Source organism: Melopsittacus undulatus, chromosome 1 (assembly GCF_012275295.1).
Source record: "Melopsittacus undulatus isolate bMelUnd1 chromosome 1, bMelUnd1.mat.Z, whole genome shotgun sequence".
In the NCBI taxonomy this organism is placed as follows: domain Eukaryota; kingdom Metazoa; phylum Chordata; class Aves; order Psittaciformes; family Psittaculidae; genus Melopsittacus; species Melopsittacus undulatus.
In genome coordinates this window covers 107,030,649-107,056,090 of record NC_047527.1, presented here as the reverse complement: position 1 = coordinate 107,056,090, position 25,442 = coordinate 107,030,649, and the positions used below count along the sequence as shown (strand labels likewise).

Genomic DNA, 25,442 nt, shown 5'->3' with positions numbered 1-25,442 from the left:
GAAAGAGAAGTGCATCAAGGAACCACCTTCCCAAGTGCCAAAACTCTCTTTGACACAAGTAAACTTACTATTTAAGATCCTTAAATTATCTTGGTTTATATTGGCTAATTAGTTTTGGGAAAATAGCATTAGTTTATTTGGTGACATATGGGTTGAGTCGGAGGAAATTAATCTCTGCTTTGAGATGTCATGACCATGACTGATGGTCAGCTACAGGCTCTAACCTCTGCAGCTAACACTCTGGGGTCCAAAAAATGCCAGATATCCAAGGTCTTAGCCTCTTTTTCCCCAATGACAAATAATCCTGTGTTCTTATCTCCCTGTGTTCTGCAGCAACTTCCTAGTTAGAGAACAGAAGTCTCTAACTACTTTTTCTTTCCTAGTCTAGTTCTTACTCCTTTCCTGTGAAAAACAAACCTCCTCTTTAGCCCTTCTTCTGGTAATGTTTTCTCCTTTGCACACCTACTTTTTAATTTGCTTTTATGTAAGCCTGAAAGCTGACAACATAGTTCTGAAATCTTGTTTACAGATGATGAAGAACATGTCAAACCACAAGTATTAACAGAGCTAATGTTACTGTAAGAAAATAGGTTAGATGTTGCCTTCAAACTGCTTATATATAAATGAATACATTCAGCAGAGGTTTAAAAGTAGTCCTTATCTTCCTCTTCTTACACAATTTTACCTTGTGAAAGTTTTCTTGCTTGCATGCATATGCATATATATGCTAAATTCCTGTCAGCATGAACAAGCAGAACAGAGGCATGATTGAAAATGGTTTGGGTATACTGGAGTAAGCCCTATACTTAGTGTCTCATACTCCAAGTGACCTTCAGCTGAGTTTTACAGAATTATGCAAAATGGTCCTGAAGGATATATTCAATATATGCAGTCAGAAAAGTAACTTTCCTGAAGAGCTGTTATCTACATCTAACACACCTTTAATATCCATTGTCCTTCAGTTTCCTTGTCTTCAAAAATTTTCTCACATCAAGGTTGTCTTGTTGTTTTGGTTTTTGGTGTGGTTTGGTGTTTTTTGTTTGTTGGCTTGTTTGGGGTTTTTTTCCTACTAAATATAGGTCCATTTGCTTTTTCTGTCCTGGAACATCATCTTAACATTTCTTTCTTCAGTGTGACTGGTAAAACACTCATAGCTGACAAACCAAAACAGTAGAGTTCGCTTTTGACAAAATACATATTTTCCAAGAGAAATCAATACAATTTAGAAGGTTTGTCTTTGCATACCCATGTATGTAATGGGCATTTATCCATATCCACTTGTAATTGAAGAGTTTTTTGCTTGAAAGATTAAATATCTGAATTTTTTTCCCCTCAAAACTCTATATAGCTATTTACCTTACAAAAAGCAAATCACCAAAGAAACCTGATCTCTAATAAACAGTAGTGTTGTTTGCATTCTTGTTGTAGCTAAAAAACGTTAAGCTACCTTAACACTTGTCTTCAGTATTTTGAGTCAGTTTAGACTAGGAAACAGTGCTGCTCTTGTAAAGAAAAAATGACAGTTTTATACCCCTCTCTTCAGGACAGCTTGCTGGGTTGAAATGGCATACATCTGCCAGTGCCTGTCATGAATTCACCTTATCATAAACTCTAGCACCCATTTATAATACCATGTTTTCTGTAAAGATGGCAGCATGAATGTGTATGTGCTCCTTTGGAAAAGAGATGCTCTTCTTGCAGGAAAAGATATCTTTTAGGAAAAATGAAAGATATTTATTGATACAAGCATGTATGCTTCATGTATGCAGCTAAAGCTTGTGTTTATGTTTTTTTGTGATCCAGAGACACTTATTAAAGATGTCTTGAAGGACCTAGAGAAACACCAAGTAAATGTGGAGAATCTCAGCTCAACAGAACTGGATGAGATCGCTGATACTATTGCCAATGCAATTCAGACTGTTGACATTCAGGAAGAAACTGAAGAGGGTGCTGGAAAAACTAAAGAAAACAAAACAGAAGCACAAACAAGGACAGGAGATGCTCAAGGAAGGGCAGAGGCTCAGACTGGAATAGTGGAAAACAGTGTCAATATACCAGGTATTGATTCTAAGAACTAAGTACAGCAAAAGATAGCTACCCTAATTTTCTTTTAGTGTTTTATATTTGAGCTAGACTTTTTAAAATAAGCTTTAGAGAAGACTGGAAGTTTCTCTAAATTTCCCTTCAAAAGGCTGCAGTTTTAGCTTTGCTTTCTTTTTATTGAAGATGCTTTATTTATGAAAATGCATCTGTTTGTGAACCTTTGGGTGTCAAGCTTCACAAACAAAATAAACCTACACACACATCTATATTAAAATAAAAATTGCTTTATGCTGTGTGGTCTTAATTTCCCTTTATTTAAAATGATTTTTTTAAGCAAAATTATAATGGAATAATATTATATTCCAAGAATGTGTTTTGAAATATGTGGGGAAAAAAATATATTTTACAGATAGTCATTCTTTAGTGTGCCACAATTACTTGCGGTACAAAATCATAGGTGTAGGTATAAAACTGCTCATTTCTTTTCCTGCTTAGGGAAATAGAAGAGTTAATATGGTTATTTGCTTTTGTCTGGACACATATTTTCCTGATGATGCAGATTCAGGAGCTACAGTAATTGCCATTAATAAGTTGATACCACAGTGGGGCATAAGTTGCCACTCACTCATTCTGTGTTTTAGGAATCTTATGGTATCTAGGACACCAAATACTACATATACTATAAGTCATAAACAGTGATTTTTACTTGGTCTATTTTCTCTTGGTGTTATACTGAAGTCTTTACTAGTTAGGAATATTCTGGTTATTTTAATTGCCAGTTCTTTTTTTAGATTAAAATGATCAGAGTAGGGGTTTTGTCATGAATCATATTGCAAAAGATGAATAAGATTCAGTTCATAAATCAAAGCCAGCATTACTTAACTGAAGTTAACGATGTGACTTCATATCATCAGCTAACAGTAGTTAAGCTGCAACATGATACTGGGTAGATTATATCTATTAAAATAAGTTGTCTTCCACAAAAATCAGTATGAGAAATGTATATGCTTCCTTTTTCTTTACTATGAATGTCAACTCAGCTAGAGCTTATTGTTTCTTTTTCTTAGATATTGATAAACTGATATGAAGATGGAACACTTCATTAGCAAAATAACACTATTGCATTTGCTCTTGAAGTACTCAGACTATTGATCTTGTATTAATTTGCTATCAAAGTGGAGTTAGAACAACAATACTGAATTATGCAGTGCTCTTTACTCTGCCCTTTCAGCTTTGATGTCTTAATGTTCAAACTGCCTGAAAAGGCCACCACTAGAAGCAGCCTATAGGTGGGGTTTGTTTCATATATAGTGCTTTCCTTTCATAACTATGTATTTGTACTATTCATGTCCTACAGACAATGGAGTGCGTGAAGCCACTGCAAGAACTGATAAAGAGGTAGAGTACCAGTATTTTGATAAAACAAGTATTCCATCTCAGAATGTCAGGTTAATATGCAGTGAAGTTTAAAAACATACTTCTGAAATCCAACACGTTTTGTGTCTTCTATGCATACAATTCAATACCTCAGCATTGGGTATTGAAGGCATATTGTTGTTGATACACTTAATAAGCATTTATTTAAATCTTAACCAATTTTTTTTTTCAGTACAAAAAAGCAAAGTCAAGTCCTGTTTTGCCTTTCTTTCATTGGTAAACAGACAGAATTCATAACAGATTCCAAAGCTGAGACAATTTCAGGCTTTTCCTTAGGTTAGTAGATTTTGAGTATTGAGGTGTTCATGAAAACATCTTTCTTTCACTGTCCCTTGATTCTTAGTTTTGGGGAATGTAAGCACCCTTGCTTAGATATTCTGCCTAGTTTTCAGAAGCAAATAAGTAAACATACTCCTTCTGAGGGCATAGGTTTGGGGGAGGATTCAAGATTTCCTCTCCTTTCAGGGGATCTGTCATTCTGCATTTTCACACTTTGCTTCCAAATTCTTGAATATCAGAGGTATTTCTAAAGCTCCAGGCATTACATCTCATACCCTAAGTGTTAACACCAAATTTGGGATTTTAATCCAGATTGCTTCTGCAATATTCCTCATAAGCTTTGTATCATATCCTGTAGTTTTATGTCCAATATTCAGCCATTTTTGAGAAACATATAAAGTGAACATGTGACATGTATATTGAATGGACTGCACCATATCAATAAGAGTTTGAAAGATTGTATGCAGATTTAGTTCAGTGTACTATTCCTGTGTTTAGTTTTTAAGATAATAATACTATTTTTAAATAATATTTACAGAATATTTCAAGATTAATTAACTTCTTGAATGAGAATGCATTACCTGAAAATATACATGAAGATCTTACACCTGAAAAATATACTAAGACAGAAACCAAGAAATCTGAAGACACTGGCTCTTCTTCTTCAGAAGAAATAAATGCTGGTGTGGAAGATGTTAAAAGCGAGACTTTCACAAGGGAACTGACAGCTGCAAAGAACAGTGAATCTGACTTTAAAGACCCGAATAAAACCCACTACTGGATTAAGGACTCTTTAATGCAGGATGGAAACTCCCATGAAAAGCCTCAGAATAATATGGGACAAGGCTTACAACTTGAAGTAAAGTCTTCTGAGGAGAAAGAATATGGCTATATTGTAACTGTGAAAGAGTAAGTATAGCAGCCAATATGAATGGCATTTTTAACTGGAGAAAAGATAAAGTCATTGCACCTAATGAAATATAAATGCATAAGAGGAAAATGCCATGGGCCTGATTTTTAATACATCTCAAACAGTTTGGAACCTATTCAGTACTTTGATGAAAATACAAGAAAACAGTTTCTTATAGTTGCCTTTCCTCCAATGCAGAAGATATTTATTTTGCAGGTCTTTTGCTCAGACCTCTATCTTCTCATGTTCCAGTGACCTTCCAATATGTCAGTAAGTGTGCTTATGGTTAGGATGTGGGCTTTAAATATTTGACTTGAAAGTAGCCTAAATATCAATGCCTGAGTCATTCTTTCAAAAAATGACACACAATAATAAAGCACAATATTTTCTCTCTGGTTTCATTTTGATCTGAAAATGCCACATATAGGAATCCAAGCATCACATATGCAGCTAGTTTAGAAAGAAAGACCTAATGATTTCAGGTTATGTCAGTAATTAATTTGACATTTAATACTATACTTTCAAAAGACAGCTTTTTTCCCCCTAGGGATTCAGTTTATTACAGGAGCACATAGGAGTTTAGACCAATGTGGTGGGCATGTTTACTTCCTCCCCCCACCAAGAACAATGTTATCTTTTTTTTTTTAGCAACCCCAACTCATCTTCTGTGAGAAATTCACAACTTCTAGGATGGGCTTACAAATTTCTGCCCAGAAACTACAGAGAAACAGAGACAGAACTTCAGTAGCATGGATTGATTATTTTGTCTCTCTCTGGGTTATTAATGGGATTGGAGGCAATAGAATTATGGAGGATTCTTGTTTTTACTGTACTGTGTTGCTTTGAAATGCATGTGACTGCATATCAGAGAGAGCTCCTTGTTCACCTTCTCCCAGAGGCTACACTTGAGAAAGATGGGATCATGAAGAAAGGGTGGCATTTGTGGGGGGAGAGATTTTATATTGTGAATAGAAGGACAGAGAGTGAAACCTGAGGCCTGGCAGCCTGAAAACATCAGAGACAGAGACTGAGACTTCTCAAAAACTAGGGGACAAACACCCCTTCTGCAGAGATAATGGAAAGAATGTATTTCATAAAGACTCAGAGGTTACCCTGCTGAAAATAAAAGTTACTTAGGCACTAGAATAAGAGATGCTGAAGGAAAGCATTCAACTTGTGAGGTCATAGCGGGAATGAGAGTTATATTAATAGATCCTGGCATTGTTATCATGTTCCGTCCTGAGTTTTATTTTCACCATTTTAGTGTTAAATATTTTTCACTTTCTAAAGAAACCCTGCTCTTGAGTTTAGAGAAGATCTCTTGGGAGTTTTGGAGTACTTGCTTTGAAGAAGAGTCCCATATAATTTGAGGTCCTCAAACTTCTGTTAATTGTATGTCAATAACCACTGTTAATCATTATTTAATGACCAAGTGCTTTGACTTTAATTAACTGGTTTTAAAATGTTTTTGCATTTACATTTTTCAGTTGTTTTCCTGTAACATTCATTTTCATTGACTGGTTTCTGTAGCAGGCTCACTATTCTCAAGAACCTGCTCAAGGAGAAAACCAATTATAGAGTATTCTAACTGTTCCTTTATCTAGGTTTTACTATAGTCCTTCAGGTAGGTTGCATTTCTATTTGCTTTTTTTAGAAGGGACACTTAGGAGTCTCATTCTGTGTTTTTGAAATCACACTTACAGAAATTCATGGGATAGCCTAGCTTAACCCCACCTCTTGGTTCTTGCCTATGAATGCTATGTGAATTAGTAAAAGCTGGTTTTTTTTGCCATCTTAATACTACTTTCCCCAGGCCTTTTAACTCCAACTTTTATATCCAACAGTATCTTAACAACACCACCTCCCTTGACTACACAGACTTATTTAGCTCATAAATTCCCTAAAACTGTAGAGATTTCAAAACTCAGTATAATGGGAGGACCTGACTTTTCAGTCTTCACAACATGTAGATTCTTCACTGTGTCATCTTAGGAGGTTTTCTTCCTAGCTAGTTCCCTGCTGATGGGTTTTCCCTTAATTATGTCTATTATCATTCAGTGAAACTTGCTGAAGAAGGTTATTTGACAAAAGGCTCTTGGTTCTAGAGGACTCTGTATACACAAATTTTTCATCTTCTTTACCACTGTCAATACCAGAAAGACAAAAAATACTTTTCTTGTATACTAGATTATGAGTAATTTTTAGATAAACATCGGAATGTTAAAAATGCTCATAAACAATGAGAAAAATTTTGCGGTAGTTTAGATCATAAATTCAAAACTATAAGCTTAACAACCCAATTTTAGTTTCCACTGGCAACCAACTCATTCCATAAAGCATGTACTGTTGGTATTCAGAAAATTGAACTGATAACTCCTTGCTACATTCTTAGCACTTTGATTGCAACTAGATGTCATCTTCTCCAAAGACACTGTAGAGAAAATAATAAGCTTTCATGCTTTTTTTTTCAGTTCCTAATCTAGAATGAGTTACTTGTTAAAGAGAATTAGGTGTTTGAGTTGAACTGAAGAAAAAATTCCTTTTGTACCAGGATTATGTTGCATCTGATTTGCAGCAAACTGATTTTGGTTCAGAGTTCTTAAGCCAGTGACTTACATCTCTTCAATGATTTGACCCTCCTCAGCATTTCAACTGCATCATGTACTGATTTAATTTTTGTTGTTGCTGTTGTTAAACTTGTTTGTTTTGAATAGGTTTATCTGAAATGTAAGAGTAAAATATAACCCCCATATTTCACAAAACAAAATTACATATTCTTAAGTTTTGTAAGAATAACAAGACCTGTTCAGGAAATTCCACATGCTAAAATTGGACTTGTCCACTCTACAGGAACAGTGAAATACTTTCTACAGCAGTTCATGGATCTATACATATTATTATTTCCCACAACCATTTCTTTAGTACATAAAGTGGCCTTAGAGAGCAGTTGTACCCGTTTAACTGAGAGTCTCAGTAAGGACATGTTTTCATGAATGTCGCTTTAATTGCATTTTTTTACTTGGGGGAGTGAGGATAGAGAAAGTGATGTTTGTTAACTATCAGTGCACAGAAGGGAAAGTTTAATGTCCTTTTAAGGAATGCTTCTTTAGTAAGCTTCCTGTATCATTAAGTACCAGAAATCTAACTGGTTGTCTACAGGAAATAAATAGTATTAATAAATTTAATTTATAGATAGCTGTACTTGTATGCTATATATTTCAGTATTTATAGTTGTACTGTACATTTATAGATAGACTGTATATGCACGTTATATTCATACAGTGGAGTAAAGGGTCTGGAACTATTCCTAGTCAGATCTTTAATCCATGTCAATCTAAAAATCACTCCTGTTTGAGAGGTGATTGTAAGTACTCAGGAAATTGATTTCATAATTGATCATTGATATTTTTAGGGTTGAACTTGATGATCTCAAAGATCTTTTCTGACCTCATTCTGTGCTTTTCTGTTTAAATCTTTATGCTTTTTAAAAGTTCTCTATTTTAAATAAAGAGTAAGCTGGAGCTACAGGTAGACATGAAATCTTTATAACAGCCTGTTAGATTAACATTTGAAGTATCTTTCTTGCAGCAGTTAGTACATTTAAAATTATAAAACCAAAATTGTGATTTATGTGGGTGTTTTTAATCCACTCTTAACTTGAGCACACAAAATGAAATGCCAAAATTTAATGAGAGGTACTTGTTTATATTCCAATACTACATATTTATATGGTCTACTACAGCCAATATTACATTTTTGTATGTTTTTTTTTCTTTCTCTATAAAGCAATAGGTCATAGTTTCAATGTATCAAATTTTATTTGCCACTTTTTTTTTTTTGAGCAAAAAAGCTTCATTTTTACAGCTGAAACAGCTGTCTTTTGGTGAGAAAAGAAAGTAATCCAACATATTTGTACACTGGGGATAATAGCTTGAGTTCTTTTCACCTGATCTCAAAATGGAACTATAAAGATTAAACTAAAAAGATTATACTGGCAGAACTTGGAGGTTTTTGGTCATGGGTCAGTTTACATGACAGCAGGCCTTCTGGCAACAGATCTGTCACAAAGGAAGAAATGGATCTTTGCACAGGAGTTATCAGGGCTCATTGAAAAGAGCTTTAAACTAGTTTTGAAAGGAGAAAGGGATAAAACCAGGCTTCCTAGAGATAAGCCTTGGGGTGGCATGCAAATGCTTGGGTGATGGTGGTCCTTCAGTCTGTCATCTCAGTGGAATACAGGATGGAGATCCATGCAGCAGCAAAGATATCAGTGTTATTGATGTATTAGAAACCGTGACAGTGCCTGAGAATGGTCAGATGGGAATTAGGGCTACTCCTCCCAAAAAAAGTGGTGGGATCAATAGCCCAACTGAAGGGCACCTACACCAATGCACACAGTTGGCAGCTGGTCACAACTGGTGTTCCTCAGGGCTCTGTACCAAGGCCGGTTATATTTAATATCTTTATCAGTGATCTGGATGAGGAGATCGAGTGCATCCCTCAGTAAGTTTGCAGGCAACATCAACTTTAGTGGGATCGTTAATCAACTTGAGAGTAAGAAGGCTCTACAGAGGGATCTGGACAGGCTTGATTGATAGTCTAAGGCCAAGTATATGAGGATCAGGAAGGCTAATTGCCAGGTCCTGCATTTGGGTCACAACAACCCCATGCAATGCTACAGGCTTGGGGAATAGTGGTTATAAAGCTACCTGATGGAAAAGGACCTGGGCATGTTGCTCATCCAGCTATGAATATGAGCCATCTTGTGGCCAGAAGACCACAAGCATTCTGGCTTGTATCATATATAGGATGGCCAGCAAGACTAAGAAAGGGATTGACACTGTACTTGGCACTGGTGAGGCCACACCACAAATACTGTGCTCAGTTTGGGGCACCTCATTACAAGGGATACACTGAAGTGCTGGAGCATGTCTAAAGAGCAATGAAGCTGGTCAAGTGTCCAGAGCACAAGTCTTATGGGGGAGTGGCTGAGGGAACTGGCATTGTTTAGCCTGGAGAAAAGGAGGCTGAAGACCTCATTGCTCTCTACAACTACCTGAAAGGAGGTTTTAGTGAGTTGGCATTGAATGAGCTGCCCTAGTTGGTGGAAACACCATCCCTAGAGGTATTCAGAAGCCATGTGGATATGGTGATTAAGGTCAAAGTTTAGTGGTTTATTGTCAGTGCTATGATAACAGTTAGACTTGTTGATCTTAAAGGTCTAAACAGTTATATAATTCTATGGTTCTACTCAGTGCTATAGTTGATAGATATCAGGTGTGATCCATGCACTATGAGATACTTGGGCTTCTATGGCTTTGCAAGTGTGATCCAAGGAGCTACTAAGACTGCTTCAGTGAACGCCTAGGGTGCCAGCTTTTAATTGTGCCACAAAGCAAAGATTTCCATGTGATTGCTGAAGAAAAGATTTGTGATAAATACTTGTCAAAACAGCAGTCTGATTGTCAGTGGAAGAACAATAGGTTACTCCTGCTGTGTTTGTCGAGTGACCTTTCAGATGGTTGGAGCAGTGCAATCCATACCAATCCATAACATCCATCAGGACTAAGCTTCAGAATGAATTGACAGTTTCAGTGGAGAAAATTGTCCAGCAAATCCTCCACTGTGCTGCTTCAGTGCTTTATTATGCCAACAAACCAATCAAATTGAGTGATTTACTTTTTTGCTCCTTCCGCCTTCAAAAATTGGTATTCTACCACTGTAGGATTTGTGGGAAAGAGGTTTTTTTCTTTCTCAGTGTGACTGTTTTGAGCTGTTTCTACTAATTTTAACATGGAAATTCCAAAGTAATCTTATAAAACAAAGCTGTCTAGGGGATGTTTTCATCTGTATGCTACTTTGGCTGTAGTTATAAAATACCTCTGCATTATGGAGCAGGGTTAAATCAATGTGAGATCTCAAATCAGAGGAGACTTTGTCTTTGGACAAAAAACTTCCTATTTTCTGAAATTCTAGTTCTTCAGGTATGGAAAAAATCCCAACACTCCATTTGTCTGGCAGGCTATGCTCTAAGCTGAGGGCCAAGATCTCTCAATCAAAACATTTAAACAATGTTTAGCTTCCCGAGTCTCTCATGAGGAAACCCAAAGCCTGGCTTTCCAGAACATGTAGTTCTTACCACCTTCAGTAAAACTAAATGTAAGCTTCTGAATGCTCAGCATTTTACATAGTCAAACTGGTGCAATTTCTTGAATATGTGATTGAGTAGTTAAATACATTAAGAAAAATCCTAATTTCAGATTAGAAAGTTCTTTGCTCTGCATTGCTTATCAGTCTTTTGAGCTTTGAAGGCAAGTCATGCTTTTCTGAAGCCATGCTTGGACACCCAATGCAGAGGAACTTGTGCTCTTTCATTATTTAGCAGAATGCATGTGCTTGAAATTTTTAATGTAAATGCAAGACCGCAGACGGCTCATGGCAGCTCTGTTAGCTTGTGAGCCAATTTCTGGCATTGTTGTATTAGTCAGTTCTTGGATATTTCGTGTTTTGTCATATGTTACCTCTTGATTCCAGACTGTCTGTATAAAAAAATATGTAGGCAGTAAATCTGTTCACAGTGTGTTAACTTAATTGCATCATACATGTATTTCTATGCATTTAATTTGAGGTAGCTGGTATTCTGCCCAAATGCTGTGAAAAAGCTGAAAATGGATCTTGTGTTTATAATATAAAATTGTCATGGAATATGGTTAGTCTGACCCATTTAACATGCTGAAGGGATAGGTTAATTCCAAACGCTTGATATTGTTTCTCCACCTTTACAAAGGTGATAAATGGTACTGCTTTGCAGTTAATGATTGCTTTCTGAAGGATCATGTTCAGGTTAGGTCCCTGAAGCTGGGTTGTACAGAACTCTTAGTTTATTCCCCAAGTTTTCAGTTTTCTTAGGAAAGTCATTAAAGATTTGTATTTTTATGATCTTCATTACTTGATTTACTTACTAGGTTAAAATATTTAGTGCATTTTAATTTCATTTTAAATTTAAATTTAAAATAAAGAGGAGAAAATTAATCATAATATGTACAGCAGTTAAACAGGGCTAATAGGTTTTATTGTTCTTTGTTACTGGAAGGTCTAGATGTTTCTTAGAAGGTGAGCTTTTGTATTCCATGAAGCTTTCCAGGTCTTTTTTAGGAAATAATAACAAAATGTTCTTGTCTTTTAATACATATATTCCAAAAGAAACACTGATTTGACCTTCTCTGCATATCTCAATGTCCTCTTTGAAATTGTTATTCTACTTGCAAGTGCACTGTATCAAGGGGAAAAGATTTCTGCATATTCTTTACTGAACTTCTACAACTAGCCTTAAAAACTAAAAGAAATTATAAACATTTATAAAACAGAAAGGCTTTTGCTACTAAAGTCTGTTAAAATCAGCAAGAGACAGAAACAGCATTGCTCGTACTAAAAAATAAGTTAAATTTAAATTTTTATCCCTCACATTGTCACTTTCCCTACCAGTCTCTACCCTAGTATAAGTTCCATAAATGTCCATTATTGATCTTAAAGACAGAAGTTTTAACTCTGATAACATAGCTTGGCCCCTACCTAAATAATATAGATGGAAAATACTTGCCTATGAATTTATCCAGTAGAGACAATTCTGTCATTTTGTCTCAGCACTGTAATGGGTGGAGAGCCATAGATCTGGAAACTTCATTGGCTCTTTACGTGCAATTATTCATCCTCTCAGACTTTCCTAGACATAAAATCACTCTCCCCTCTTTAATCTTCTGCTTTCCTTGTGATGCTTAGAAAGTGGCAGAGATCATATCCCCCCATATCATTGTTTCACTGCCTTAATTCTGATATTACATATTCCCATAGGAAAATGGTACTTCATGCTTTTTATTCATGCACAGGAAAATAACAGAGAAATGGTAGTTACTGTAGCTTTGCATAGAGAGCATGAATACTGGTGTGTTTTGTTCAATACAAGAGTTCAGCTTTGAATATATTGAATTTCTTCTTATCTGTTGTATGTACAGAGATAAGATGATAGTCTGTTCTACTTTTGTTGCCCTTAGCTTTTGTGCTTCCAAAATCTACTGAAATATCACAGAATATGATTCCCACCTGCTGATGTAGATCACTTTACACAAGAGAAGAATCCTTCTGTGGGTCCATATTTGCCTCCTCTTAGGGCTTTGCTTCCCCTGATGTTTTTGTCTGCTTTCCACTGGAACCAGCTTTGCATTTTTACCTCTAGAGGAATATCCAGAGCAAAATTTTCAATTGATGTAGCTAGTGACCAGGTGATCTGTCACACTAGCAACAGCAGTGGCCAGGAATCGCTCTGGTCCCTTGAACCGATGAAAGGCAACAGGTAATTGCGGGATTGGGCCTGGAGTCCCCAGTAGTGCCACAAGGACCAGCTCACATTTGTATCTCCCTGGTTAGCTGAACAGATATGGCTGTTGGCCTAGTTTCCCAGAACAGACATTCCCAGACACTCCAATTTCTGTCTTTCCATGCCTTCTGTGCTACATTATCAGTCCTTGTTCAGGTCTCACACATCAGCTCTTTTGGGAGAGCAGATGGTGCAGATACTCCATAACATCTCTGTGAACAGGTCCAGGTTACTCTGCTGGCTGCAGGCTATAGACCTTTAATCGCTGAGGATGAGTGTTACATATTCCTGAGATGGGATGTGACTGGGAGCTGTGCTTTGTTTTTATAAACAGTGGTAGTCATTAAAACCCTGAGATGCTGCAATATCTCACAATAACATATGGTCAATATTTTTAGTATTTCACAGTGGGTTTTTTGGTAATTATCATGTAGTTCCTTATAAAAGAGCTTTTGAAATGAATGAGAGGGAGAAAGCCAAAGATCAGGATTCCTGGGAATGAAGCAAAATGAATCATAATGCAGCCTATTATCTACCAGTACTTTTCTCAAGTGCTGAGAATCCTGGGAAGCTCAGATATAAAAATGCCATCATTTAATATTTATGCCTGATTTTTTTTTCCTAAATTCTTAAGACAGATAACATGCACACAATGTAAATGCTGACCACTAAAAATTAGAATAATTTTAATCTTACTCTAAAACATGTTTATTTCACACAAATGAAATTGTGTGAGTAGAAAATCAGTGAAGGCTAATTCAGAACACAGAGAATAAATTGGAACTGAGAAAATATTTTAATTTGTCTTTCAAGTAGATATTCTGGCTTTCCACTGGCACTTGTTTGAAGAAGCGATGCCACAATATAAAGAGTAGGTATATTAGTTATAGTATGGAGATTGATTTTTATAAAAATTAAGTTTTAAAATTTCCAATGTTAGGAAATCCATCACTTCCCTGGGGAGATTATTCCAATAACTGATTGTCCTCATTATGAAGAATTTTCCTCTGGTGTCCAACTGGAATCTTCCCAGGAGTAACTTGTATCCATTATCCCTAGTCCTTTCCATGTGACTCCTGGTAAAAAGGGAGTCTGTCTGCTTCATAGCCAAAACATACCAGAACATGGTGATAAGGTGTCCCCTGAGCCTTCTTTTCTCAAAGCTGAACAAACTCAGCTCTCTCACCCTTTCCTCGTGTGCCAGGCTTCCCAGTCCTTTTATCATCTCTGTGTCACTTCTCAGAACCTTCCCCAGTCACGTTTTTTGTATAGCAGGGACCAAAACTGAACACAGTATTCCAGGTGTGGCCTGGTGAGCACTAGGTAGAGTGGGATAATGACTTCTTTATCTCTGCTGTTGATGCCCTTGTTGATGAAATCCAGTAACCTGTTGGCTTTCTTTGCTGTGACAGCACACTGTTCACTCATATTGAGCTTGTGTCCACCAGGACTCACAGGTACTTTTTTGTAGAGCTGCTGCCAGCTGGGTAGATTCCAGCCTGTGCTGCACTATTGGATTGTGTTTTCCCAGATTCAAGACCTTACACTTGTCCTTGTTGAACTTCGTAAGATGGTCATTAGGTTGTTAGATGTTTTTGTCATTCTTAATTTAAATCACTTGCATTATAACTTTTTACAAGGGCATGTAGTGATAGGACAAGAGGAAATGGTTTTAAAATGAAAGAGGGTGTATTTAGATTAGACATTGGGAAGAAATTCTTTACTACGAGGGTGATGAGACATTGGAACAGGTTGCCCAGAGAAGCTGTGGCTGCCCTGTCCCTGGAAGTGTTTAAACTCAGCTTGGATGAGGCTTTGAGCAACCTGGTCTAGTGCAAGGTGTCCCTGCCCATGGCATGCGTTTGGAACTAGATGAACTTAAAGGTCTCTTCAAACCCAAATCACTCTAGGATTCTATAAATTGGTCCAGGCATCCAGTTTCCAACTGGAAACTGCCTTCAGGGAAGAGGTAAGATATGAAGGAAGGGAAAAATTGAAAAGTTGGAAGTGCATTAAATTCTGTATCATCAGTTATCCTCAATCTCATTAGTTAATTACTACTAAGTAGAAGTAGTTTGATAAGAAAGAACAATTTTGAATTAAGGCTGTTTTGCATCAGAGATTCATGGTTCATGAGAAATGGACTCCCTTGCTTTTTCTAACTTTCAGCTAAAAATGCATTGGGGAGTACTTTGTCGGGATCCATTTCAGCCTCAGAAAAGAAAACGTCACAATTATGGCACAGTTTATTGTCATTATTTCTGTGCTTCTGCTAGCAACAAAGCACCTGTAGGAATTTGTTGCTATTAACACAGCTGGAGGTAGTGCATGTTTGAAGTAATGCAAGTACAGGCTGGCACAGTGTCACACTCCCATTATAACTCTAGAGAGTTGATCTTTCTCGACTTCTCTGTCACTATCACGCTTCCATGATGCTGTTATCTCCTCTGACCTTCATAGCCTGACCACTGCCATTGATTTTTAGGCAAGTGTCATTTGTGTTACAAATTGGTCAGGACTTGTATCTGTCTGTATGTCTGTATTAAGAGGTTTAAATTCACACTTATTGGTGGTGGGAAAAGAGGGAAGAAATTGTGGAAAGTGGGAATTTGCTGAGCTGTCAAAACAGAAGTAAGCTTAAAAAGGTTTTATGGCTAATAAAGTCTCTGAGGAAACAAGCATAGAAAAATGAATCTGTAGCCCAATGCAATAAAATTTCAGTGTCTTTAAAATGATTACAATAACAGTAACAGCTGTGAAGTCAGGCAGCTCTCAAACAATCCAGTGAGTAGTTCTGTGCTCAGAAGTTATTTTGTTGCTTTATTAACTCTGAATTTACAAAATCATTACCTACCTAAATTTAAGGCACAAACCACCTTCAAACCAAATTAAACTCATTTAATGCTGAAATACATGCCTCCTCTAAGCCTTTACTTATGTATATGCGCTCCAAGAGGTATGAAACTGTACTGAAACATGGACAAAATCAAATTCAGACAGACAAGGCAGGCTGTTGTAATGTCATGGACTTGAAGCATCAGTGCTCAGGACTTTCATTATAGATTATCGGATGAGTTACTCTCAGGGGCACTTCCAGACAAGAGGAATAAATACAATTTTGGTGTCTAAATGTTTTTTTTAGGCTTGGTAGGTTTAGAAAGAATTTGATGGCAACACTATAAATTACTTTGATGTTAAAACATTCCCAGTAATCCTTCCTGTATCACTTACCTCCTCTATGACCTGGGGCAAACCGCTCTAATTCACAGTTTCTTCTCCATTGTATATATAATATGCATCTTTCTTGTGATGAGTGAGACTTATTTTGTGTCTGGAAAAGATAAGTAGGAGGTGAGGACGGATGGATTCAATAGCTTTATACCAGTGGTTGCCAACCTGACGCACTGTGTTGCCGTGTCTTCTCTGGTATGCCATGTGCTACCTGAGGTGGCAGGAGCACTCACTCCTTCTGCAGGGCATATGTAGATGACAGCATACACCATATATTCCCTTCCCAATGCAACAACTTTCCTCTGGATTGCAGGGTGCATGGCTCAGGTGTTGGTAGCTAGCAGCAGTGGTTTTGATGTGCTGGAAAGTGCAATGAAGCCAGTTCCTGGGACACAGGAGTCATGGGAAAGAGGGGAGTAAAACTCTCTTGAGGATGGTAAAGGTTCTGTTTATTGTGAAGGCATGAGCAGCTCTCCCATAGTTCACTTACTGCTGAAATTTGCACACGGACAGGTTCACATCCTTCTATTTCATACTTCAATAGCTGAGTTTCCCATTATGTTGCTTGTTAAAATATTTACGAATCGTAGCAGAAAGAAAAAGAAAACAAAAACAACCCCAAACACGCAGATAATAAAAGACAAGAAAAAAAAATTAAACTGTCCTTAAAATAAAGGCTTTCCTAGACTTGTTTTCAACTTTTCTGTGTTGAAGAGGTGCTGTGATCACCAACTCTGAAATCACATCAATGATAAGCTACTATTCACATTTTAAGTCTTGGCTATTCATATCTGAAGGGCACTGAGCCTTGGCCTCCAGGACACTATGCCAGGGACCCTCTCTTATCCTTCATGGCAGCATCACACCTGAATGAGCCTCAGGAGCAAATCACCTTCTGATGAGATACATTGGACTCTCCTGGGAGAAAAGCTGCTATTGCAGCAAAACTGCAAGTTATACCTACCCTTTAAATCAACAGGAGATAAATGGGATGCTCTTCATACTGACTTTAAGGAGAATGAGTCACAGAGCAAGGGCCAGGGTGTCACTGTGGATTAAGAACTGGTTATGAGATAGGAGAGAAAGATTCGTCATGAACCGCTGCTTCTCAGTGTGTAGAGAGATTAGTGATACCCCATGGGCAAATTGTCTCTGTTAGGAAGAACTATGGAAGATTTAGAAAAATTCCAGATGGATTTAAATACATTGAAGGATTAAGGAGCACAATGGTAGATGAAATACAGCTGGAACAAGTGTGACAGAATAATAGATATTAACAAAAATAGTTATTTCTGAGGGAAAAAAAAAGGTGTTCTTGAAATTCCTCATAGTCTGGGCTATGAGGCTGTGGAAAATTTTGAAGAAGAGATTTGCTGTGTTTAGATACATAAATCCTACCCTTGGCACAGTAGCTCATATTTTCAGACTTAAAAATTTAAAAGAAAGCATGTAAATCCTGAAGTCGGTGGACCATTTCCCTGCAGTGTTTCCAAAAAAAATAAACCAGTCTAATGCATATCACTGAGGTCAAAAGTTGAGCAGACGGATTTTTAAAAAGTGAAAGAGTTTTACAAGTAATGAGCATATACGTAATCACATTAATTAATTGTTTATAGAATTATACCATAATCTTATTTCTTTATTTTCAGAAGGAATACTCTTGCTGCAGGGTATAAGGCAAATTTCTGATCTCTGTTCTTTGCCTAGGCTGCACTGCAGTGGGTGCACATGGAAATGGATTACATGGCTGAGATTATCAACCCAATCTGGAACCATGAGTTTCATGTGTTTTATAAGATTCATGTAAGGATGACTGCAGTACTAAGGAGACTGTGCTGCATGCTAAGTTATACTGCTGTAGACTGTTGCCCTTCCAATGAGGGGAAGCCAATTTGATGTCAATGCACAGAAACATTATGAAAAAAATGTCCAGGTGGAACTTTCTTAAATAATTATTTGAAGCTACAGAATACATCTTTCTTAAATTCAATATTTAAAAACATTAGAAGAAAAGAAAATCTTCAACACGAAAGAAGCTCCTGTATGTGTCTGCTATGGGAGCAATATAAAAAAACTCATAAACACTCAGAAGAAATACAGAGGTAGGAAGGTCCAGCATAATTGTCAGTTTAAGCCTCAGATTAGGTTCTAGAGTGAAATAGCATCACTATAAAACACGGATCCTCAGTGAACCCATCAAGGTGATTGTCAGACTAGGATTTCTGGTAGATTACTTTTAACAACATGTGAATCTGTGGGGTAAAGACCCAACTGAGAAAGAATTTTACAGTTCTAGCTCTCCGCTCTCACCTGCAGGGCCTAATCCACGTGTGCCCATCATTTTGTAATTACAGTTGATTACCAAAATGAAATTCTTCAACAGATTTAGTCCATTCAGCTTCTGTTTTCAAAAATGTTGGGTGTCTGCCTTGTTATCCATCTGGTTAATACCTTTTTCCTTTAAGACACATTTCTAAGGTTAAAGTTGAAATACAGTTGTTTCAGAATTTAGGGTGAAAGCCAGATGGCCTCATTCTGGTGCCAAACCTAGAGTTGCTGGGTGCCGCTCATTGTCCTCAGGGGTAGGGATGTCATCCACTTCATTTGATATCACTGTGGTCCCCAAGAGACAGGTGGAGACATACTCACATATGGAGATTATTAGGCACCTCGTTTCTTCCACCGATTAGAAGGGACTTTTGGAGACTCCAGAAGACAGCCCAGGCTGCAAGGTATTTCCCTGTTTCACTGAGACACAAGTAGGATACTCTGGGATCCAGTGTGTCTAGTGCTTATTTGATGAAAGGCATCATATGTAGTATGTTCTGCCTGTCTTCTGCTTATTACTGCAGGGATTAGAAAATGAAGCAGGAGATGGAAAAGATCTAACTTAAGTTGGTCTGAGCAGTTTTAACTGCCACATCCTAGGAGAGTGCTCTGTGTACCAGCCCTGAGTGGTAGCACTGTCCCTCATCCTTTCAACAGCCTAATGGTTCATCTTCAGACATAAAAGCAACAGAAGAAGACAGACAACATGCAAGAAAGAGCATGACTCTTGCAGCACTCAGGAGGAAGGAAGACTGCTGGTTCAAACTTACTTCTCCAGCGTATGTGCATTTTATCCTAGTAAATATTGAAAGTGTTTTTAAAAGAAAAATTAGTCTAAGTAAAAAGTATCTCCTTCCCAAAATTCCTAGGCCCTGGGTTCAGGTTCTGCCTTCCTCTGTATGAGATGTGGATTCAGTAATATTCAAGCTGAACAGAGGTATAGCCAAACTTTCAGACTTTGAGGAAAAATACAGGTGAAGTGTAGATGCCATTGTGCCTGAGTTTGGATAGCAAAAGAGAAGCTGGGTGTGAGAGTGGCATTTACCTCCACAAAAAAATGCACTTCCTAATACTGCTGGGAAGTCTGTAGTTAAGCACTCAGGCAACTTTCAAGCTGTAGAAAAATGCCTGGCAATTTTAGTGCAATACTTAGTGCTCTTAGAAACAGCAAACTGGCCTTCGTTGTTTCTGTCCCGATTTAAGCAAATTTTAGGTGGATTGAACCCTACCTTACTTAAGATTTCACCGGGGATTAGACTGACATTTAGGTTTAAGAAGTGCAATTCCCAATGTCAGGCCTAGTTCTGTACTGTAGATTATTCTTCATTTTTGCAGAAAATTATTCAATTGAACTAATCTGACAGGGCTGACTGGATGTCCATTATAGTGCTGCATTACAATTGCTAAACAGAGTATTGGAAGGGCACTAGGTACAGTCTGGTAAAGACAATACATAATTTGAATGATAGCACTAAGGGAGCATTTTGGAGTTCAGTAAGTGGGTTTCTGAAGACACTTGGCAATGGGGAGGATGAAAAGCAAATGAGAGCAACCGCTTGTGAGAATGTTAACCTCAGCATAACATTGAGCTACATGTTGCTCTCCTTGGGCTGGAAGCAGGCTTGGCAAATGTTAGCAATCAAGCCATCTGTATAAGTGGATCAGATTTTTCACTATCAGAATGGATCGATTTATGGGATTGTTTTGACGGGAATGTAGGGGAATACAGAACACATAGTTTTCATCATTGTTTGCTTCTGGTTTTCCTTGTGTTGCCTTTGACATTGTCCACTGGCTTTTATTAGAATTTGAGCTCCATTTAGCTCAACATGCAGAGCTGGCCATGCTGCCAGTGTCACTCTCTGCAGAACTCCTCCTGTTCATTCATTTACACGTTTCCTTCTTGTTCTTTTACCGAAAGGGGAATCTCTGAGCTTTGAATGCGTAAATCATTAGGTCCAGGTTAAAAATAGACATTCTATCATTCAAAGTGGTTGTTCTCATTCATCAGATTTGTAGTTTATCTTGGGAATTTCCTGGAAACATGGCATCCATTTGTAATGTTGTTCCTATAATTGCAGCATGAAGCTGTATTGGTAATGAGATCAACATCCAGTATTTCAGAACTACTCTTTTTTTGGAGTGGTCTAACTGGCCATTCATAAGGCACATCTGCTCTGTAAGACTCTTGCCTCCTACTCCATTTTCCTGGCGTCTGCAAAGATGTCTTCCAGGCATCTGGAAGGCTACTAACTCCCCACTGAGGGAGAAGTTAACTTTACCTGAATCAGGCTGTTTTAAATATGCTCCAAAATCAGCAAGATGTGCTCTAAAACCAGTCAGATCACCTGTTCTGAAAAGGTTTGGAACAAAATTTTTGGTAGGGGAATGAGGGAAGTTTTTATGATAACTGAAAGTTAATTTTTAGGTTGCATTGTTTTCTCTACTACCCTTTCTCCATATTTGATAGGGAGAAATATATATTGTCTTTAGAGAAAGACAGTAGTGCTGGTCTTTCTATTCTTAGATCCAGAAGGGAAGAAGGTCAAATAATAACAGTCTTTTATATAACAATACTAGGCATCTGACAAAGAAAGTTGGTATCATTGCCTTCATTTTATGGATAGTGAAATTGAGGGTCAGGAAGATGTCGTGACCAGGGTAACTTGATAGATCTCTTCCAGATGAAGACATATTCTGTTCCTCATTCGTAATTTTTTCAGCAACAGGTGTTCTCTCACTTATGTATAAAACCCCTGGAGACAGTGGGACTGCATAGACAGATTAAAAAAAGGTTAGCAAATGCTATACATGTTGTAGCAGTGACTGAGAAGAATAACACTTAATGGGATAGTTCTCAGTTGTGCCAAATTTCTGGGACCAGATTTTAGAGGTGGCTCCTCATAACTGCATTTTTCTTAGAAGCTGAACAAATGGAAAACAATATCTTTAATATGCAATAACAGAGGAAAACTATAATCTGATGTTCTGTTATTTTAATTACCTTTGTATGTGGATTGTTCCTTAATATTTCTGTTTTCAGCTCCCTCACTGGGAGAGATTTAGATATTAGAAGATACAGAATATTATTTTCACCAAGCAATCTAATTTTCCTGTGTTCAATGTCCAGTACACTTTGTGGAAAAATTTTAACAAACAATCGCATAAAGTTGAGCTCCCAAGTCCACTCCTGAGCATTTAAATGGATTACACTATTTCTCAGAAGTGCTCAGTAGCTAACATTAGAGATACGTATTCCTGTACTTTTATTTCAGATTAATCTCTAAATAAAATATCTTTGTAGCCTAGATCTGATTTTTTTTCTGTTAAACAAAATTCCTGATGAAGTTATAGAGACCTGATTGGTTCATGATTATTTTAGCTCAGACAAGTAGGTACGGATTGGATTATTTATTTTTCACTTGGTTAAAATATATAGGGAACATTTCATGGTTATGTCATGATGTTAAATCATGACATCAGAGTTTTGCACTGAGTCATTTCATCTGAAGGGATAATATAATTATACCATATAACAGTGGCTATTTATAGTAGAGATACAAGCCATATTCTCCAGTATGTGTGATCTGTGTATGATCTGTGCCCTGAAAAGTGAGATTAAATAAAAGCAGCAGTAAAATATTTTGCAGATGACTCTGTCAGACTTTAAAACTATATATATATCTCTACATAAACCCTAACGGAAAAATTTGTTTCATTCCCCATTTATGTCTTCATTGTCATTAACCTGTCAAACAAAGTATTCTCTACAAATAATAAAAGAGAGAGATTGAGTGAGACAGAGTTCCGCTACTGGTTTAGTAGGGTCTTAATCTGTCTACTGAAAAATAAGATTTAGGCTATCATTCACAGATTGAGATGGCATTAGAAGTTAAAGCAATGGAAGGAAGTTAGTTATATATTAATTTTCTGTACTTTCTGACTGTCTTTTCATCTCCCAAGCTGTAGAGAACTGGAGATGGAAACCTAAAAAGGACCTCAAAAGAATTATTTTAAACTATAAGATATATCACATTTTGGTTTAGCTGCTATTATCCTATCATAGCACAGTTAACTTGGAAGAAAATGCAAAAGAGAAATCTACAGAAAGTGAAATGAGAGAAAGGTAGGAAACCCAAAGTAACCAGTATCTCAAGATCTCGGCTGGCAACAGTTCTGTCACCTGCAAAAGATGCTATGCCATCCAACACTCAATTCTTCCTAAGGCAAAAATCTAAATTAAAGGTGATCAGAAACCTTCAAGGCAATAAAAAATATAGTGGTAAAATCAAGAACTGTTAGAGATATTGCAGGAGACCTTAATTTTCTTTGATGTAAAAAGTGACAGCCAACCTTAAGAAAATTTGAAAAGCATAGATAGCTTCCATGAGTAAGTCTTTTGCTGCTGCATTTGTTTTTTCTGGTACATGCTTTGTATTTCTGAGGCCTATATAAATTGTGATTTCTCTTCTAAGAGGTCACCATTACTGCTGTAATGATATGCGTTAGCATAGGCTTCTGAGAGAAAGTGCACGAGTTGGACTTCGTGTTGCGGCATGCCTTGAAATCGAGTGGCCGTAGGCCAGAGAATCACTTTGTGCCATACAGGTCCAAGTGCCAGCAAGGGCCATCACCAGAAAGAGGTTTCCCTCTGTTGTTCCCCTTTATAGGGAATTGAAATGACCATCTTGACAGCTCAGAAAAAGTAGTGTGAACCCTACCTCCACCCTTAGCTTTCCTCTATGTCTTTGGTCTTGATAAAATAGTGTAAACATCAGGGTTTTCTAAAGAGTCTTTTTTCAGCTATTGAAGTTTCTGTCTGGATTATCTCACTATTTGTTCCTCATCTGAACCACTGGTTTTTGTCTTTCTTTCTTGGTGTGTGTAACACTTCCCTTTGAATTAATTCAAGCTAAAAACCAAGCATAGTATGTGAAAGATCACAAACAGCAGCTGTTCCATGAGTACTGTGTACTTGCGCTGGGGATGTGTGGGAGGACCAAGGGCAGGAGGACAGATGATGTTTGCAAGTTGTCTTCTGTTAACAGTCCTTGTAGAAACCTGAAATCAGATGGGTGATGTTGATGCATGATGCTGTTGCAAAGCAGGCTAGTGTGCTTAACAATGCTTGTGTGAGCAGTGTATTCTCTCTATGTAAAGCAAAGCTAAAGGTAATCACTGTACAAGCCGTGCAATGCTGAGAAAATGCAACACTAAATTAAAGCAAAGCAGAAATAGTGCATAGAATGATGTTTTGGCATTTTTAGAGAAAGGTTTTGAATGTTCAGCTCTCCTACAATACAACTGTCACAGAACTGTAATAAAGAGTACTAGTATTTATCAGTGTTAAATTGGAAAAAATGTATTGGAAAATATTGTGTTATAAATTAATAATTTTTAATGTGAATCCTTAAATGTGGTAGTGTGATCAATAATAGTACTGGTACCCTACTGGTTCTGCAGCTTTCCTGAGATGTTATGAATGACAATTTCTTAGCCTAAGAAACTGCATGTGAATTTGTGAACCTGTGTGTCTTAGTTTGGTATTGCATTAGAGTTACTAGGACTGCTCCTGGCTATTCAGACTTGCAAAAGAATGGCCTTCCAAAACCATTTTCTCTTCTATTTTCTCTCCAGTATTTCTTCTCTTTTTTAGAATTTCAATGCTCTGATTACATCCCCCATGGCTGCCGCTGCATTGGCTTGTAGCAGCATACCTTGTTATTGAAGCTGAGGAATGGTTTTTCAGGGAAGGAGGGGTAAGCAGGAGGTTGAGCTTTTACAAATGAGACTCCCTTGGTAAAAAAATGACACCAATGTATGCAGCAGACTTTGCCTGCACTGCTGTGTAGACTTGCCATTTCAGTAAAAGCCCACTTGCTGACACCAATCATTTCCATAAAATTTAAGCCAACATCTTTGGGAGAAAAGATTTAATTAACACATAAGCCCTTGAGTCACTGTGACAATCTGCTTTCGTAGTGACAGGAATAATCACATTTCTACTCACTAACAGTCCTTGAAATATAGGGGTTTTATGAATAATCTATAGTACTTTTTTTTTTTTTTCATTACAGGAACAATCAGATTCTTTTGTTACTTTCACACAACAATATTTCTGTCTTAGACATCTAGAAAAACTCCAAATTTATCTGGTGCCTTGAGGGGTTACCTCTGCTTGTGTGACAGGAGGTCTCTTGAGCATTTTGGGTTAGTATCATGAAGGGAGCCTGAGCAATTCCATTCTAACCGAGATCCACATGAGACATGCCATTATTTAAATAAAGGTGCCTTTAGGGCAGTGTATACAGAACCCAGTACAATAAATAAATAAATAAACTTTGCTCATTGCAGACAATAAATAAAATTGTGGCAATGATTACCATGATATAAGATTGGATTAAAAAGCTTTCACTATGAAGCAGAAATAACAGCCTAGGTACACAGCTTTGAAAAAAAAAATATCTTTTTTTCCCCTTAGTCCATTTGAAAAGATCATGTCTAATAGTACATACTTTTTTGACATCTCCTTCTCCTACTTGTTATAAATCCTTGAAGGAAAAAATGCAGAACCTTTTCTCCCCTAGGTTACTCTCATCAAAGATATTTCTGAATTACCATGGCATAAGTTAGATAAGTATCAAGATCATAAAGTTTAATTTCATGGTCTTTGGGGCTTTATAATGTTGAGAATAATTCTATAATCACAATTTAAGCAGAGAATGTTGTATCTGTTTTTCTCACTGGACATTGTTCTACCATTTCCTTACCTTTTTACTTTTTTAATACTTTTGGGTTTGATTCCACAGTACCAAAAAGCAACTAAACAAACTATGATCT

At 37.1% G+C, this 25,442-nt stretch overlaps 1 protein-coding gene across 1 annotated transcript in view; it reads left to right on the top strand.

Moving 5' to 3' along the window:
* The window catches only part of PTPRN2 (protein tyrosine phosphatase receptor type N2), a 659,546-nt gene that overhangs the window by 258,966 nt on the left and 375,138 nt on the right, over positions 1 to 25,442 (top strand). The window contains exons 7-9 of the mRNA XM_031042861.2: positions 1,804 to 2,058; positions 3,401 to 3,441; positions 4,298 to 4,668. Coding sequence (XP_030898721.2) covers positions 1,804 to 2,058; positions 3,401 to 3,441; positions 4,298 to 4,668 — 667 coding nt within the window. The remainder of the gene's footprint in view (positions 1 to 1,803; positions 2,059 to 3,400; positions 3,442 to 4,297; positions 4,669 to 25,442) is intronic.